This window comes from Pan paniscus, chromosome 4, assembly GCF_029289425.2.
Source record: "Pan paniscus chromosome 4, NHGRI_mPanPan1-v2.0_pri, whole genome shotgun sequence".
Taxonomy (NCBI): Eukaryota; Metazoa; Chordata; class Mammalia; order Primates; family Hominidae; genus Pan; species Pan paniscus.
In genome coordinates this window covers 69606502-69626188 of record NC_073253.2, presented here as the reverse complement: position 1 = coordinate 69626188, position 19687 = coordinate 69606502, and the positions used below count along the sequence as shown (strand labels likewise).

General features: G+C 38.1%; 1 protein-coding gene across 2 annotated transcripts in view; it reads right to left on the bottom strand.

Moving 5' to 3' along the window:
• Window positions 1-702: 702 nt before the first annotated feature.
• TTC33 (tetratricopeptide repeat domain 33) overlaps window positions 703-19687 on the bottom strand; it is a 47276-nt gene continuing 28291 nt past the window's right edge. For both annotated transcript variants that reach the window (XM_003810971.4, XM_063604487.1), the window contains exons 3-5: window positions 19369-19450; window positions 17452-17583; window positions 703-5629 (exon numbers count right to left, since the gene is read on the bottom strand). In XM_003810971.4, the coding sequence (XP_003811019.1) occupies window positions 5276-5629; window positions 17452-17583; window positions 19369-19450 (568 nt within the window). In that variant the 3' untranslated portion in view covers window positions 703-5275. The remainder of the gene's footprint in view (window positions 5630-17451; window positions 17584-19368; window positions 19451-19687) is intronic.

Genomic DNA, 19687 nt, shown 5'->3' with positions numbered 1-19687 from the left:
ACATCACACACTGGGGCCTGTTGTGTGGTGGGGGGAGAGGGGAGAGATAGCATTAGGAGATATACCTAATGTAAATGATGAGTTAATGGGTGCAGCACAGCAACATGGTACATGTATACATATGTAACAAACCTGCACATTGTGCACATGTACCCTAGAACTTAATGTATAATAAAAATATGTATATATATATATATATATATATATATATATATATATATATATAGAAAACAAACAAGCAAGCTGCAGATGGGAAGATAATATACACAATACTTACAGCTCATGAAGGACTTCTATCCAGTAGAAAGGAAAACTCTTACAACTCAATAAGAAGATGACTTAAATCAAAAATGGGCAAAATATTTGAACAGTTACTTTCCAAAAAAGAGAAATGTCAGATAAGCCTATGAAAAGATGCTCAACATTATTAGGTAAATGCATATTAAAACCACAATGAAATACTAGTACATATCCACTAAAGTGGCTAAAATTTAAAAGACTGACAATATCAATCATTGACAAGGATATGGAGAAACTGAAATTAATTTAATACATTGCTAGCAGAAATCCCAAACGGTACAGATAATTTGGAAAAGTTTGGCAGTTTCCTTTAAAGTTGTGCATAAACTGGTCATAAGACTCAGCAATTCCATCCCTAGGTATTTACATAAGAGAAATGAACACATATGTCCACACACAGAATTGTGATTTATATATATAGCAGCTTTATTCATAATAGATCAAAACTTGAAACAACCTAAATGTCCATCAATAGGTGAACAGCTAAACAAATTGTGGTATATCTATATACTAGAATACTATTCAGCAATAAAAAGGAACTTATTATTGATACACATGATAACATGGATGAATCTCAACATGGATGGGTTTCAAAAGCATCATGCTAGGCAAAAAAAAAGTCAGACACAAAAAGAGTGCATATTATATGGCCTATTTATTTCAAACTCTAGAATTCTGAAGTCAAATCTAACATATAGCCACAGAAAGCAGATAAGTAGTTGACTAGGGATGGCTGTTCAGGTGGAGGGGAACCAACTGCAAAAGGGCTTTAGAGAACTTTTTGGGTGATGGACACACACTATATCAGGATGGTAGTGGTGGTGAAGTGGGTGTTTACATTTGTCAAAACTCTCCCAACTATAACGTTAAAATACTTGCATTTTATTATTTCTAAGTTACACTCATTTAAGAAAGTTAATAGAGGTGAACAGAGGATATCCTAATTCATTTCACATTCTTCCCTTCCAATTCAATCTAGAGTCAACAATGTGGTCTGTCACAATTCCAACTCAGCAGACCTTTTAAATATCCTGAACAAATGTTTACCTGTTGCCTTGTAATTAACACTACTCAATTTCAATAGAATTTCCATTATTTAAAAAAAAAACCTCTAAAATTAGGAAAGAATTCCCACATGTGGTTTTTAATATATCTCATGCTTACTTCGAAATATAATCTGCACTAGTCTTTGTTCAAGTTTGAGGGAGTCATAAAATAATGTCCCTCTCCTCTCCTGACCTCTGAACCACTTGAGACACAGACAGATGGAGATTCAATATTTTAAGTTTACTGCTGAAAAAGGCTAGGTTAGATGATGTACTTTAAGTTTATGCCAACAATAGCCACCAGATATTGAACTCAGAATTAGACAGACCTGCTTACTAAGGCATGGGCAGTTCTGCACAAGCACAAATCTCCCTTTGCAGAGGCAAAGAACTTTCACTGCAAGGTTCACAATGTGGCTGGCAAGAGACCACAACATCGGCTCTCTGCAGTTATGACAAATCCACAAAAGGGAAAAAAGAGGCTAGCATGCCCAGTTCTATATCTTAAACTCCCTCCTTTCCTGGTGAAGTGAGAGAAAGAGATTAGAATTCCTTGGTAAATGGATAGCCTAAGAAGCACTGTGAGAGGAAGCCATCCTTACCCGCCGCTGCCTTCTGACCAAAGTAGTTCATATATAGTGCACATTAGGGCATGATTCATGTTACAGTAGCTTTAGGGCCACACTTCTTCTTCCGAAGTAACCATATTTAATTGCAAGTGACTAAGGTAAATGACTTTAGGGATAACCTCCTTTATTTCATTTTATTTCTGTTTTATAATTTATATATTTCAATATCTTATTATTGGTAAGAAAAACTTAACTTTCTCAGTCCTAAAATTCTTTATTATCAAATACATCAGTTTAATAATAATCTCTAAGGAAGAAAAAAACACATTTAAGATATCCATTGATTTGAAGATAATTATTATGGAACTATGGTTCTTATGTCAACTCACAACTCATTTAGATATTAATACATGTATCATGAAATCATAGCTCAGAATTGCTGGTCCAGAGTCACTTTAGAAGGGCTTCTGATTCAAGGAAATTAAAAGAAATGATTGTTAATTTTCTTAGTGCTGGGAAAGGCAGTGAAACAAGCTTTTGAATCATTACGTAATTTTCAAACAACTAAAAGGGCTATACTGTTCAGTTATAATCTTAAAAATTCTAGCTGAGACAGAGCTTTTAAAAAATCTTTATAGTTTTACCATACGGCATCAATTCAAAAGATTGTCATACTGAAACCACTGCCATAAAATTTTGTATGTAGGCCCCAGTTGCAGTAGATCTGGCTCCTGTGATCTATAACTTGCATGGCTTTTCAATGTTTATGTAGTGTCTGTTAATATATTTAAGATAAATACTCTATAACCAAACAGCCTGTTTTCTAGAGAATGATATATGATTCTTGTGTTATCAGGCATGGTCTGGATGTCTAGACACTCTGACTAATGAGTGTCTATGCCATACAATTCTCAAACAAGAATAATGTAAATTATAGTCAATATAACTTGAACAGTAAACAGTGGTATTTCAGAAAGTATATTAAACATCTATATCACTATCATGAACATCAATTCTCTTCAGATTCATAAAGATTTGTTATTAAAATTAACAAGCTTAGTCAATGTTTGTATATCAGTATTCACATCCTTGTAAAATAATGGGTGTATTTTTCTCTTCATGCATAGAAGAGTATGAGCTAAAATAAGCATTTTGAGGGGACTGCAGAAATGAGCTGCCTTCCTTCTCCATAACTTACTGTTTCTTTTTCTCCTCTGTCTTATGTCTAAACTATTTTATGTCTTATATCTGGGTAAGAAAGAGACTAACTTGGCCTACCATGCCAGTACAGAGGAAACACTAGGTTCTTATAACAGGGCCTAGTGGCCACATGCATTCCATCCTGAGTCTTGCCTCTTTGGGACTTGAGCTATAGACCCTGTCAAGAAAAATCCCACTCTCTCTCCTATAATACTGGAATCAGAGACTTCTTACTTTCAGATAAGGAAAGGATTACAAAAAAAGTTCTCCTTTTTTAAAATCAGAGGAAATTGAGGTTAAATATCTCCAAACTAACTCAAGTTCTTCATAGAAATAGCTAGCATTTACTGAAATAGCTGGCATTACTTCATGTGTGAGGCACCATGCAAGGTACTTTAAATATATTAAGTTCATATAAGAAAGACACTAAGTAGATCAATCTAATTTTTCAAAAGCTAACAACACAAAATAATAGGAAAATCTTCAAAATGCAGAAAAAAAACTATTTATTCACAAATTACACAAAAAACAAACATTCATTACTCAAAACAATATACCAAATGTTGAGTACTCACTTCTCTAGATACCTATTTACGTTTTGAGAATGTTCTTTATTAAACAAAATAAAATAATTAACATATTTTTTGGAGCACTCTGAAACTAACCTCTCTAACCAGAGCTAATTTTCTGATGATATAACTTAAGGAAAGAATATTCTTTTCAAGGCAAGTGCTAATTTCTCCAACCCTGAAAAGAGATATGCACTCCAATAAAACAAAAGTTTTAAAAACCATCTTCATAAAAAATGTAGATCATTACTTATAAGCTCCAACAGTAGTAAGATCTTTAACATAAAGTGGGCTACTTTCATCTCTAACAAAGATAAAATTAATACACCAATAGTATCTTCCTGAGTGTCAGAAGTAACAGAACCCAACAGTTCTATATTATTGTACTACAATATATAGTATAAAAATAATAGTTCTGATTAGCAATGACAGTATTGGTTTGTGAATATGACTGTGGACTTTCAACAAAATATTTTTTTAATATAGCCTTTTCATACTCATGAGATTGTACTATAAATCAATTCCAATTTCTATGTATTTTGTGCTTAAGTTATTTATTCACTGGCACTCTAATAACAGCCCTACTTTTTTATTTTTAGAAAGATATAATTAGCTATTTAAAATTGTAATTATTTTTCATTTCACTGAGTAGTTTCAAAAAAAGTTATCTAGAAAAGTAATTCCCAGTCATCAAATGGAAAGATACAAGCAAGAAGTAAGTTGTTTCCAGGGTTTTTAAAGCTTTGTAAAATAAAGAAAAGAAAGTATTGGTTTTGACTGGGATAATACAGCAGTACAATCGTCATTAACCTATCTGTAAAAGCCATTCATTTAAAAATGCATATTTTAAAAATGACTCATTTGTGGTAAGGATTACTTACTGTAACAATTAAAAAATAAAACCATCATTCTCATATTTATCAATACTTTACACTTTTACCAAATACTGAAGGAAACAACTATCATTGTTGCAACTTCAAAGTCAAAACAGAAACACAAATCAGAATTAAGAGAAACTTCAGAAAATGTTCAGAATGTACACATTTGTGTGCATTTTCAGCCAAACTTCCAAAGATTCCACATATAACCAAATGACAACTTTGAATCAAAATGAATGTCAAAAATATTCAAGCTTTCTGACAGACTTACTCTAATGAAGGAAGAAAAAGACAGCAAATATTAAGCGCAGTATATTTCTCAGAGGGAGGGAAATCACACACTTCCTTTATCATAAAACAAAAGTTGAGACAGCATTTCAGTAACATTGATCAAATTATTCACTATTCAAGAATACATTTTTCAAGTTTTGTCTTTAAAATGTATTCATTTACATATTCAGATTAAACTAAGTTTATTAATCAAAGACCATTTTACTCAGAATTTTAACCTTGAGAAATATAAATCATAACTTATCAAAGCATATTCCAAACACTATACAATAATCCTGCCATTTTAGTTTTTATATGCCTCATCTGAAAAACATATTTTACAACCAGGAGTTCTCCTATCTATCTCCAGAGTAAATGTCTCTATGTCAAAACTTCAAAAGGCAATCAAAAAGACAGATTCAAATAATCCTATGCATACTGCTTCATCGGGCTTTGATAAAAACAGAGCCATCTGGTGGTGTAGCACCATCCTCCTTTTCAGTTACAGTCTCTATGGCCCCAGAAGCAGACACAATAACCATTGTTTTATTTGCTGAAACTGTCTTCTCTTTCTCAGCAATAGCTGCACAAACAGCAACAATCTCATCACTTTCAAAGTCATAGTCTGGAATTGACTTTGGTGAAAAGTGTGTTACTTCAGCTGGTGCTTCACTTTTTTTAATCCTCTGTGCTACCTTCTGCTGCTCCTGGAGTGTTCTTGCCCAAGAGAGGTCTTCTTTCCATATTTCAGGGTTCATTGGATAGATGTGAAGGGCTACTTGAAAACTTCGAATTGCCTAGAAAATAAGGTCAGAGTTTTTTGTTTTGTTTTTAAAAATTAGTATGTTTAATACAATCCTGTGTGTTTACGTACATATATACTGTACACATACACATCCTAATGCATTATCTTAATGTACTAGAACACAAAAGATGGAAGCTATGGTGTTGCCTGTACACTGGGGAAAAAAATTATAGAAGTGTGAAAGAAAGTGACTGACAATATGCTTATGGACTAAAAGCCATTAAAATGGGAGTACTCATAATAGGGCTAAAGATAAAGCAAATATATTCTCAGCTTCAGTAGACCAGTAAGTATGTACATTTGGGGATTTCCTGGGCTAACCCACAATCACAAAGGTACCAGGAGTGGATATCTTTGAAGTTAACAGTTTAGATCCTAACAATGTTAACATTTATTGACTGTTTACTACATTCTAGGCACTAAAGATTTACATGTATTGGGCCGGGCACGGTGGCTCATACCTGTAATCCCAGCACTTTGGGAGGCTGAGGTGGGCGGATCACCTGAGGTCAGGAGTTCAAGACCAGCCTGGCCAACACAGTGAAACCCTGTCTCTACTAAAAATACAAAAATTAGCCAGGCATGATGGCGGGTGCCTGTAATCCCAGCTACCCAGGAGGGTGAGGCAGGAGAATCGCTTGAACCCGGGAGACAGAGGTTGCAGTGAGTTGAGATCACGCCATTGCACTCCAGCCTGGGCAAAAAGAGCAAAACTCCATCTCAAAAAAAAAAAAAAAAAAGATTTACATGTATTAACTCATCTATCCTCACAATAATCATATGAAGTAGGTATGGTTATTGTTTTCAGTACTATTTTAGAGAAGCACAGAAAGAGTAGAAACCAAAGGTATCAGCTGGGAATTGGCAGAGCTGGGATGCAAATTCAGGCAGTCTGGCTTCAGAGTCCATTCTCTTATTCATTATATTATACTGCTTAGTCACAAGAACTCCACTACAGTCTGGATAAAGGTCAACCTCAGCACTACTGACATATTTGGCTGAGTAATTCTTTATTTTGGAAGGGCTGTCCTCTATAATGTAGAATATTCAGCAACATCCCTGACCTACACTCACTAAATCCAATACAGCTTCCTTTCCTAGTTGTGATAAACAAAAATGTCTCTAGACATGGCAAATGTTCTCTGGGGGTAAAGCTGCCCTCCAGGTGAGAACCATTGGTCTAAATCTATTATATGTTGTTTTCTCTGAGTATACTTAGTCTCTGGATAGAAGATTCTCATGCAAACAGATTAGTTTTAAGATTGCACTTAATCGGCCAGGCACCATGGCTCACGCCTGTAATCCCAGCACTCTGGGAGGTCAAGGCAGGCGTATCACCTGAGGTCAGAAGTTCAAGACCAGCCTGGCCATGGTGAAAACCCATCTCTACTAAAAATACAAAAAATTAGCCAGGTGTGGTGGTGCATGCCTGTAATCCCAGCTATTCGTGAGGCTGAGGCAGGAGAATCGCTTGAACTCGGGAGGCGGAGGTTGCAGTGAGCCAAGATCGCACAATTATGCTCCAGCCTGGGCAACAAGAGCGAAACTCCATCTCAAAAAAAAAAAAGGTTGCACATAATCTACAGATTTACAATCTAATAGGCCCTTTAGAGAAGTCATAAAGAAGACAGATACATGATGGCTCACGCCTGTAAATCCAACTCTTTGGGAGGCCGAGGCGAAAGCATGGATCACTCGAGACCAGGAGTTCAATGACAAAACCCCGTCTCTACTAAAGATACAAAAAAAATTAGTTGGACATAGTGGTGGTGCCTGTAATCCCAGCTACTTAGGAGGCTGAGGCAGGAAAATTGCTTGAACCCAGGAGGCAGAGGTTACAGTGAGCCAAGATGGTGCCACTGCACTCCAGCCTGGATGAGAGAGCAAGACTCTGTCTCAAAGAAAAAAAAAAAAAAAAAAAAACACAGAGATAGGTATATAAAGCAGTATTTGGCCAGGCGTGGTGGCTCACGCCTGTAATCCCAGCACTCTGCCAGGCGGAGGTGGGCAGATCACGAGGTCAGGAGTTCAAGACCAGCCTGGCCAAATGGTGAAACCCTGTCTCTACTAAAAATACAAAAATTAGCTGGGCATGGTGGCACCCTCCACGTGGTGGCTACTCGGGGGGCTGAGGCATGAGAATCGCTTGAACCCAGGAGGCAGAGGTTGCAGTGAGCCGAGATTGCACCACCGCACTTCAGCCTGGGCGACAGAGCAAGATTCCGTCTCGAAAAAAAAAAAAATTAGCTGGGTGTGGTGGTGTATGCCTGTAATCCCAGCTAATTTGGAGGCTGAGGCAGAAGAATCACTTGAACCCAGGAAGCAGAGGTTGCAGTGAGCCAAGATGGTACCACTGCACTCCAGCCTGAGCGACGGAGCGAGACTGTCTCAAAAAAAATAAATAAATAAAAATTAAAAATTAAGGTACCATGGGAATTGTGCTTTATGTGTTCTTAATATTCTAATAAAAATCCACCTATATAGAAGTGTTAAAAAATAAATACCTCTTCATGGCATAAAGCTAATGCCTTAGGAAACATTAAAAGGTATTTTATTCATATTTACTAAAATTTTAAAACAGCAATAAAGCTCACCCATTTAAAACATACAATTCAATATTCACAGTCACACAGCCATCACCCATAATCAATTCTAGAACATTTTTATCACCCCCAAAGAAAATTCCATACCTACTGGCAGTTACTCCTCATTTCTCCCCAAAACCCCAGCTCTAGGCAAGCATTAATTTACTTGCTATTGCTATATATCTGTCTATTCTGTATATTTCATATAAATGAAATCATACAGCCTTTTATGTCTGGTTTCTTTCACTTAACATATTGTTTTTAAAGTTCATCCGTGTTGTAACAGGCATCATTTCTTTTTAATGCTGAATAATATTTCATTGTATGGATATACCACATTTTGTTTATCTATTTGTCAGTTGATGGCATTTGAGTTGTTTCCACTTCTTGGCCATTTTAAATGCTGCTGCTATGAAGGTTTATGTAAATGTTTTTGTGTGGACATATGTCTTCATTTCTCTTGGGTATAAAGAGTGGAACTGTTTTGTCATATGGTAACTATATGTTTCATTTTTTTGAGGAGCTGCCAGACTGGCTATAACATTTTACATTCCCACCAGCTATGGACGAGGACTCCAATTTCTCCACACCCTCACCAACACTTCATATTGTCCATCTTTTTTATGATAGTGAATGTGAAGTAGTATCTCAATGTGGTTTTGATTTTCATTTCCTTGACAAGTAACAATGTTGAGCATCTTTCATGTGCTCATTAGCTGTGTGTGTATCTTCTTTGGAAAAATACCTTTTCAAATCCTTTGCCTATTTTTAAATTACATTATTTGTCTTTTTGTTATTGAGTTGTAAGAGTTTTTTACAGAGTCTACATACTAGACCTTTATCAGATATATGATTTACAAATATTTTCTTCCATTCTGTGAATTGCCTTTTCACTTCCTTGACAGTAACTTTTGAAGCACAAAAGTGTTTAATTTGAAGTCCAATTTTTATCTACTTTTTTCTTCTGTTGTTTGTGCTTCCAATGTCATATCTAAAAAATATTAATATATTGCTGAGTCCAAGGTTACAAAGATTTACACCTATGTTCTCTCCTAAGAGTTTTATAATACTTTTAGTTCTTATGTTTAGGTCTTTGTTTGTTTTTGAGTTAATTTTTACATAAAATGTGAAGTAAGAGTCCAAAGTCATTCATTTGCATGTGGATATCCAACTGCCTCAGCACCATTTGCTGAAGACTATTCCTTCCCCCATTAAATTGTCTTGACACCCTTGTCCAATTAACTGTAAAAATGTAGGTTTATTTCTGTACTTTCAGTTCTATCCCACTGATCTATATGTCTACATTATGCCTATCTAAGTATTATACTGTCTTGATTACTAATGCTTTCATATTTACTAAACTTAAATATACATATGTATTTAAAGTAAATCCAAAGAGCTGCAATTACATTTTTAAATTTAAGATAGTTTAAAATCTCCCAAGGGCACTCCTCTTCAAAGAACTTCACAAAACAAAATGGCAGAGGAGTAGCATCAGCAAGATGGCAGAGTGGGAAGCCCTGGACCCTCCTTCATCCAACAAATACACCAATTCAGCAACAATTCACAAACAAAATTCCTTTGTGAGAAATCCAGAAACTAACTGAAAGGCTCCTGCACCCTGGATGAATAAGAATCCATACTCATCAAAGCCAGAAGGGAGATTCAGGACACCCTCTCACCAGAATCTTACTCCCAGCACAGCTCCATAGGATTGGGAAGAACCCTGCAGCTCCAAGCTACCCTCAAGGGAAAGAATGAATTGGTCTGAGTGTCCAATGCCCCAACTTCTACGGTGGCTACAAAAAGTACTGGTTTCTGTCTTGCCTGTTTTTTGGACCACTGTTAAAACAAGTCCTACATAATCTAACCACCTACAGGAGACCAGAGATAATGGAGGTTTGGAAGAGTAGTCACCCTATCTGTTCCCCCAGCTTGGCATAGAGTGAGCGAAGAAAATTCCCAGCTCCCAGATTTTGCCTAGGGAGGAAAAGAATTGGTCCACACTGTGTCCAATGCCCCAGTTTTTATGGAGACTACCAAAAGGACTGGCTTCTGTCTTACCTGTAGTGGAGTACTGATGGAATTTGGCAAAATCCAGCTGCCTGGGGGCTAGGAAGAACAGAGAGGGATATTTGGGCTGGAAGTTGCTATCACCCCTTTCCTGAGCTGGGCACAAAGTAAATGGACAAAATCAATTTTAGAAGAACAAAACTAGGGGCATCACACTCATGAATTTCAAAATATATTACAAAGTGACAGCAAACAAAACAATACGATTCTGGCATAAAGTCAGATATATAGACCAATGGAACAGAATAGACAGCCTACAAATAAATCCACACCCAACATGGTCAGCTGATCTTCAAAAAGGGCATTAAGTATACATAATGAGAAAAGTCTAGTTTCTTCAACAAATGATGCTGGGAAAACCGGATATCCGCGTGCAAAAGAATGAAAATGGATCCTCATCTTACACCATAAACAAAAGTCAACTCCAAGTGCATTAAAGACTTAAATGTAAGACCTGAAGCTATAAGACTCCTACAAAAAAAACAAAAACAAAACAAAACAAAACAAAAAAACAGGGAAAACCTTCATGACATTGGTCTTAAAAATGATTTCCTGAATATAACACCAAAAACATAGGCAACAAAATCAAAAATAGGCAAGTGAGATTACATCAAATTAAAAGGCTTCTGCACAACAAAGGAAACAACCACCAGAGTAAAAGGAAACCTATGGAATGGGAGAAAATATTTGCAAATCATATCTAAGGGTTTAACTTTCAAATATATAAGAAATAACTCAATAGCCAAAAAACCTAGTAACCTGATCTTAAAATGGGCTAAACACTTGAATAGACATTTCTCTAAATGGCTAACAGGTATATGAAAAGATGCTCAATATCACTAATCAGGGAAATGCAAATCAAAACCACCATGAAATATCACCTCATGAGTCCCAGCTACACGGGAGGTGAGGCAGGAGAACTGCTTAAACCCGGGAGGCGGAGGTTGCAGTGAGCCGAGATCGCACCATGTCACTCCAGCCTGGGTGACAGAGGGAGACTCTGTCTCAACTCGCTCACCCAGTGCTCAATGTTGCCCAGGCTGGAGTGCAGTGGCGTGATCTCGGCTCGCTGCAACCTCCACCTCCCAGCCGCCTGCCTTGGCCTCCCAAAGTGCCGAGATTGCATCCTCTGCCCGGCCGCCACCCTGTCTAGGAAGTGAGGAGCGTCTCTGCCTGGCCGCCCATCGTCTGGGATGTGAGGAGCCCCTCTGCCCGGCCGCCCAGTCTGGGAAGTGAGGAGCGCCTCTTCCCAGCCGTCATCCAGTCTAGGAAGTGAGGAGCCTCTCTGCCCGGCTGCCCATCGTCTGGGATGTGGGGAGCGCCTCTGCCCCACCGCCCCGTCTGGGATGTGAGGAGCGCCTCTGCCTGGCCGTGACCCCGTCTGGGAACTGAGGAGCGTCTCTGACCGGCCGCCCCGTCTGAGAAGTGAGGAGCCCCTCCGCCCAGCAGCTGCCCCGTCTGGGAAGTGAGGAGTGTCTCCGCCCCACAGCCGCCCAGTCTGGGAAGTGAGGAGCGTCTCCGCCCGGCCAGCGCCCCGTCCGGGAGGTGGGGGGGCAGCCCCCGCCCGGCCAGACGCCCCATCCCGGAGGTGGCGGGGCAGCCCCCGCCCGGCCAGCCACCCATCCGGGAGGTGGGGGGCGCAGCCCCCACCCGGCCAGCTGCCCCTTCCGGGAGGTGGGGGGTGCATCTGCCCGGCTGCCCCGTCTGGGAAGTGAGGAGCCCCTCTGCCCGGCCGCCACCCCGTCTGGGAGGTGTACCCAACAGCTCATTGAGAGCGGGCCATGATGACGATGGCGGTTTTGTCGAATAGAAAAGGGGGAAATGTGGGGACAAGGAGAGATCGGGTTGTTACTGTGTCTGGGTAGAAAGAAGTAGACATGGGAGACTCCATTTTGTTCTGTACTAAGAAAAATTCTTCTGCCTTGGGATGCTGTTAACCTATAACCTTACCCCCAACCCCATGCTCTCTGAAACGTGTGCTGTGTCCACTCAGGGTTAAATGGATTAAGGGCGGTGCAAGATGTGCTTTGTTAAACAGATGCTTGAAGGCAGCATGCTCGATAAGAGTCATCACCACTCCCTAATCTCAAGTACCCAGGGACACAAACACTGCGGAAGTCCGCAGGGTCCTCTGCCTAGGAAAACCAGAGAACTTTGTTCACATGTTTATCTGCTGACCTTCCCTCCACTATTGTCCTATGACCCTGCCAAATCCCCCTCTCCGAGAAACACCCAAGAATGATCAATAAATACTAAAAAAATTTTTAAAAAATTTCAATTAAAAACCTCAAAGCATAGGTTTAACAATTAAATAAAAGCTAACTCAAATTAAAAAAAAAAAAAGAAATATCACCTCACATCTGTTAAAATGGGTATTATCACACACAAAAAAAAGGTGGCCAGATGCGGTGACTCACACCTATAATCCCAGCACTGTGGGAGGCCATGGTGGGCGGATCACCTGAGACCAGGAGTTCAAGACCAGCCTGGCCAACATGGCAAAACCCTGTCTCTACTAAAAATACAAAAATTAGCCAGGCGTGGTGATGGGCACCTGTAATCCCAGCTACTTGGGAGGCTGAGGCAGGAGAATCACTTGAACCCGGGAGGCAGAGGTTACAGTGAGCCGAGATCACACCACTGCACTCCAGCCTGGGCGACAGAGCAAGATTCCCCCTCAAAAAAAAAACAAACAAACAAAAAGGCAAGATGTGTCAGTGAGGTTATGGAGAAACTGGAACCCTTGTACATTGTTAGTAAAAATGCAAAATGGTGTAGCCATTATGGAGTTTCTTCAAAAAATTAAAATTAGAACTACCATGTAATAAAGCTATCTCATTTCTGGATATTTACCCAAAAGAATCAAGATCTCAAAGAGATATTAGCACTCCCAGGTTCATTGCAGCACTATTCACAATAGCCAATATGTAGAAACAACCTAAATGTCCATCAAAGGAAGAATGAACAAAGCAAATGGTATACACACAAAATGAAATATTTTTCAGCTTCAAAAAAGAAGCAAATTCTACAATACACAACATGGATGGGACTTTGAGGACATTATGCTAAGTGAAAGAAGCCAGTCACAGAAAGCAAATTCTGCATAATTCCACTTATACGATATCTCTAAAACAGGCAAATTCATAGACTCAAAAAGTAAAATTGTGAGGCAAGGCGCAGTGGCTCACGCCTGTAATCCCGGAACATTGGGAGGCTGAGGCAGGAGGATCATGAGGTCAGGAGTTCAAGACCAGCCTGGCCAACACGGTGAAACCCTGTCTCTACTAAAATTACAAAAATTAGCCAGACATGGTGGCGCACGCCTATAGTCCCAGCTACTTGGGAGGCTGAGGAACGAGAATGGCTTGAACCCGGGAGGTGGAGGTTGAAGTGAGCCGAGATCACACCACTGCTCTCCAGCCTGGGGAACAGAGCGAGACTCCATCTCAAAAAAACAAAAAACAAAACAAAAAAAAACAGAACAATAATAAAGCTCATAAACAAACTTTATTTTTCAAGAAAAAAACTCAATTCTTAAGTGTCAACATACATTTATAAAGACTCTAATTCAAGAATTTGTACTATTCAATTATAAAAAAGATAATGCAGCTTGACTCAAACAATGTCTACAGTAATTAACTAAACTAAAAATTTACAAGTGGATTTTTTTTTTTTTTTTTGAGATGGAGTCTCACTCTGTCACTCATGCTGGAGTGCAGTGGTGCGATCTCAGCTCACTGCAACCTCCACCTGCCAGGTTCAAGATATTCTCCTGCCTCCTGAGTAGCTGGAACTACAGGCACACACCACCATGCCTGGCTAATTTTTGTATTTTTAGTAGAGACGACGTTTCACCATGTTGGCCAGGCTGGTCTCAAAACTCCTGACCTCAGGTGATCAACCCACCTCAGCCTCCCAACATGCTGGGATTACAGGCATGAGCCACCATGCCCAGCCAAATTTTTTTTTTTTTTTTTGTAAATATAGGATCTTGCCATGCTACCCAGGTTGGTCCAAACTCCTGGCCTCAAGCAATCCTTCTGCCTCAGCCTCCCAAAGTGCTGAGATTATACGCGTGAGCCAGGATGCCCAGCCCCTCAAGTGAAATTTTAAAAACTCTCAATCATCTTCCTTTTGTCTGGAAATTATCACTTGTCCATCCCATTACTACCATTACAAAAGCGAAACAATAAAAAGAATCAAGTGATGCAACTGAAATTTCTAATTAAAGATTTGCTCATGCAAAATATTAAAACCAATGGCTAAAATGAGACTTGGAAAACAGAGAAAACATTAGTAAACAAAATTAGTATTTATTACACATTGGCATGAAGAAAAGCAAAAGCTGGCAATGAATTACACAGAGCCCGAAGAAGGGAAGCCACAAAGCTAGTTCCAGCACTGAAGGCTGAGAACCCTGGAAAGCCAACAGAAGAATCCTTCCTGATACTGTTACCTCCTGGTATTCATTACCTTTCCCAGTCTCCTTCCCTCTCTACCTTCTTCTTCAGGATAAATCCCTTATGTATTCCTTTCTCACCATCCCCATTCCCTCATACAGAATTTTTAACTCCCAGAACCATTCTCTTCAGCTTTTTTTTTTTTTTTTTTTTTTTTTTTGAGACAGGTCTTGCTCTGTCACCCAGGCTGGAGTGCAGTGGCGCGATCTCAGCTCACTGCAAGCTCTGCCTCCCAGGTTCACGCCATTCTCCTGCCTCAGCCTCCCGAGCAGCTGGGACTACAGGCGCCCGCCACCACGTCCAGCTAATTTTTTGTATTTTTAGTAGAGACGGGGTTTCACCGTGTTAGCCAGGATGGTCTCAATCTCCTGACCTTGTGATCCGCCCGCCTCGGCCTCCCAAAGTGCTGGGATTACAGACTTGAGCCACCGCGCCTGGCTTCAGCTTTCTTATTCTCTCATCCTTCCACTTCTTAAAATCTCATTCTCATAAAGTCTTTTATATATATATATATATATATATACACACACACGTATATATATAAAATGTATACCATATACATACATATTATATATATATATATCTCCTATAAACATTTTCCAATGTTCACATCCAACTCTTACTAAGTTTAAATAATTATTCATGGAGATATACCCAACTACTGACTTTTAATTTACTGCCTGTGCTATTTACATACATAATTTCCTATGGTTTTAGTCCATATGTATATATAGTAAGAATTGTTAGATGTTAGAAATTCTAGCTTGCTTTCAATATATTTTACATAGTGTCCCTTCGTTATGACATTTTGAGTCATCTTTTTTTTTACCATTCTAGTCTTTTAAGAGAACAGCTTAAATCTACATAAAAACAGAGATTCCTAAAAATTACATTTAAATGGCAAAAAAAAAATACTTTCAATTCTTCTAAGAATTTCACAGTATTAATGAATAGAGCCATATCAACAGAAAAAAAAAAGTCGAACTGGTACTCTTATTCAAAAAAATTTAAATATTAAATTATTTTTATTGGATGATTCAAAGTATCTCCGTCTCACCTGCAGTGTATTTTCTTTCTTTATAAAGGACAATCTTTACTAAATATTATGTCCTAGAGATTTGTTCCATTACCATAGACACTATTGGCAAAAGAGATAGTGATGTATAAATTTTTAATAAGGGAGGCAAGGAAAAAGTATTATATGATAGGGTTTTCTTCCCCTGTTAATCTGTTAGAAAACTCAATTCTTTGAACTCTTTTTTCCAACTCTGGTATGATTTAAGTCTTCATGTAAAAAGAGAGAAGTTGACAGTGCTAAATGGCAAGAAAAAAACAGTACTTGGTTAAAATGGTTTCTATCACTGTGAATCTCATTTAGATTATCATTAACTTACTTTAATCAAATCAATTATTTTCTCATACAAATTCCTTACTATTTCTGAGAATTTGACAAACACCTTTTTTGGTAAGTAGAAATAATGATACATTTATAAGAATGCCAGAAAAAAAGCTCAGTCATCCACAATTTACTAAAACCACTGTTAGTAAGTTTAAATTTTGAATTTATCAGTAATTTTAGTCTTGCAAGAGACTTTTAAAATTTGTTTTATTTTGAACTGTAAAAAATAAAACCATTTTTAAAATCTTAATTTACTTAATAACAAGGAGGAAATTTGGCACTGTATATTAGATTTGCAAACACTTGTTAGGAAGTTAAATTTCGTTAGCTATCAGGTGTATATAGCCCTGCCAAAAGAAAAACAACAGGACAGCTGTCACAGCTAATTCTTACCTAGATAGCCTCTGCTACTAACAAGGTATAGTCCAGACAAATTGAGAAATGCATTAGGTACCAGTTTACGGTAAACATTACACAATGAGTATTTCATTTGCACACATTTCTACTCTTCCTCTTTATCCCCTCAATAAGCCTAACAACTTTTCAGTCTAAATGTTCATCACCATTACCCTCCCATATTCTACTGTCTTCCTTCCCCTATATAATCTATTAGCAGTTTTGTCTCCACAGTGATACTAATACCACTTTATAATGTGGTAAATGTAATGATCCAAAGAACTAAGCCAAAAAGTTGCCTATTGTCTATTTAAATAAGGTTTACCAAATGCCAATGTTTTATGTTAAATTTTTTTTAATATCCATGATGTCAAGTAACTGAAAAATATTCTGATCATGATATAATTAGTGTCTATAATAAAGAAGATGTTCAGTAATACCTCTGAACTGTGTTTATGGATTAATACCTTTAAGAAGTAATTTGCTAATCGTTTTTTGTATAGATTTGATAAACGGCTATTCACTTTTGGGTTCAGTTAATCAAAAATATGTCAAAATAGACTGGGCATGTTGGCTCACGCCTGTAATCCCAGCACTTTGGGAGGCCGAGGCTGGAGAATCATTTGAGGTCAAGAGTTCAAGACCAGCCTGACTAACATGGTGACACCCCGTCTCTACTAAAAATACAAAAACATTAGCCAGGCATGGTGGCGCATGCCTATAGTCCCAGCTACACAGGAGGCTGAGACAGGAGAATCGCTTGAACCCAGGAGGCGGAGGTTGCCGTGAGCTGAGATTGCACCACTGCACTGTACCCTGGGTGACATCAAGACTCCATCTCAAAAAAAAAAAGTCAAAATATACTTAAAATTTCTGCATTATAATAATCTGACTTCCTCACCAGGATTATCTCTCCTAAACCAAGTTGAGCACGTCCCAAAGTCTGCCAAGACTCCCATGAATGTGGATTTCGCTGGATGGCCATTTCTGCTGCATGTACTGCTGGGAACATTTCATGAAGAGACATTAGCACCTATAGGCAAAAAAAGACCAAAAAATCTGTCAGTAATATTCATAAACTAGCAACTACATAAAAAACCCTTTTCATTTTTTAAGATATATTTTTAGTCCAGTAAAAATAGCATTTCGGTGATTTTTACCCCTTACTCTGCCATTCAGGGTAAGAAATTATAGTTCTCTTTTCACCCCTTATATAACTATGAAAATGTAAACCATTCCCTTTCCAGTTATTGAATCTTATGTCCATCTGGTCAAAACCAAGTGGTCATATCCTAACTATGGTGGCTCAGAGGTATTTTGAACTCCCAATTCCACTTCCATTTATTCTATTTACAATGTGGTTTTCAGGGAACCCCAGGTATTGCCATTAAACTAGGTGAATTAATTTGTTCAACCAGCCATCCCGTCCCTAATGAACATCTTTATGTTATAAAAAGTATTTAAAACATTCCCTAGGCCTTCTCACTACTGGGCATTTCAAACCATACATACTAGGAAGGTAGGGTTACGGTTAGGGTTAGGGTTAGGGAGAGTTAGGGTTACCAGAGAGTTCTAGTACCCTCCACTGTGGTCTGTGGGAAGGGGCTGGATTTTATCTATAATCTTTAGGACCATTAACACTTTAAAAGATTTGTGATACAAACATTATTATCAGGTTCCAAATTAAACAAGTCTTCATAAAGCTTGCCACAAACCTGTCATTCATATATACATATTTAAGATTGAAAAAGGAATACAAATGAAGGTCCTCATATCACTTGATTCAGATGACATAATTTATTTGGGTTTTTCCTGGATAAACTAAATTCAAAGGTGACAAATGTGTGTCCTATATTTGAGATCACGATTTGAAAAATATTTGTTAGGTGTGCAGATTAAGGCTGAATTGCAACAATTCCCTGCCAAAAATATGTTTAATGCTCTGTGTGAGACTTTTAAACTCACTTGGATAATCTATTCAAGTGCTCAAAGGTTTTCTTTACAGACTTTCCTACAAAATATTAGAAACATGTTTTTAAAGTACAAATGTTATTTTTAAGCTATTAATAAAATTGCATCTATGCTGACCTTTTGCTAAGGACTAAGCCATTTTTAGAAATATCTCATCTAGAACCCAATCCATCCTCATTTTTAAGAAAACTGAACTATTTTGCTAAGTCTACTATATTTAATCACAAGGAAAGTGTATGTTTTTCATCTAAGAGCTCAACAGTGACTTTTTATTTATTTTTTATTTACTTATTTATTTTTTTGAGATGGAGTCTCGCTGTGTCACCCAGGCTGGAGTGCAGTGGCACTATCTCAGCTCACTGCAACCTCCGCCTCCCACGTTCAAGTGATCCTCCTGCCTCAGCCTCTCAAGTAGCTGGGACTACAGGCATGTGCCACCACGCCCAGCTAATATTTGTATTTTTAGTAGAGGCAAGGTTTCACCATGTTGGTCAGGGTGGTCTCGAACTTCTGACCTCAAGTGATCCACCCACCTCGGCCTCCCAAATTGCTGGGATTACAGACGTGAGCCATGGCACCTGCCCACCAGTGACTTTAAAAGATAGCCATCGATTCCTATCTTACAATAGTTGGGCTAAAATAACAGTTAACTTCATTGTGAAGGCAAATGAATTTCCAGTTTTATGCATAAGACAGAACCATAAATAATGGTGAAATATTTTTTCCCAAAGAAATCGTATTTGAAAAAGAAAATGGGAGAAAATGCTATTTTGCTTCATCATTGCTCACTCACCGAACAAACATAGCACAATTTCATAAGGAAAGTGAAATTCTTCATAATTATTACCTGTGATTTCATCTCGTATAGGGTAGCATCATTTGGAGTTAACTGTAGTGCTTCATCCCACTTCTGAATTGCCTCCCGATATCTGTGGTTGTTAAAGTTATATCAATGCCATATTTTCAATATGCTTTTTTAGACTTTCAAAAAAAAATTTTTATTGTAGTAAAATATAAAATTTACCACCTTAACCATTTAAGTGTACAGTTCAGAGGCATTAAGTAGCATTAAGTACATATAGTTCATTCACCTTTGTGTGCAACCACCACCACCATTCATCTCCAGAACTTTTTCATCTTCCCAAACTGAAACTCCATACCCATTA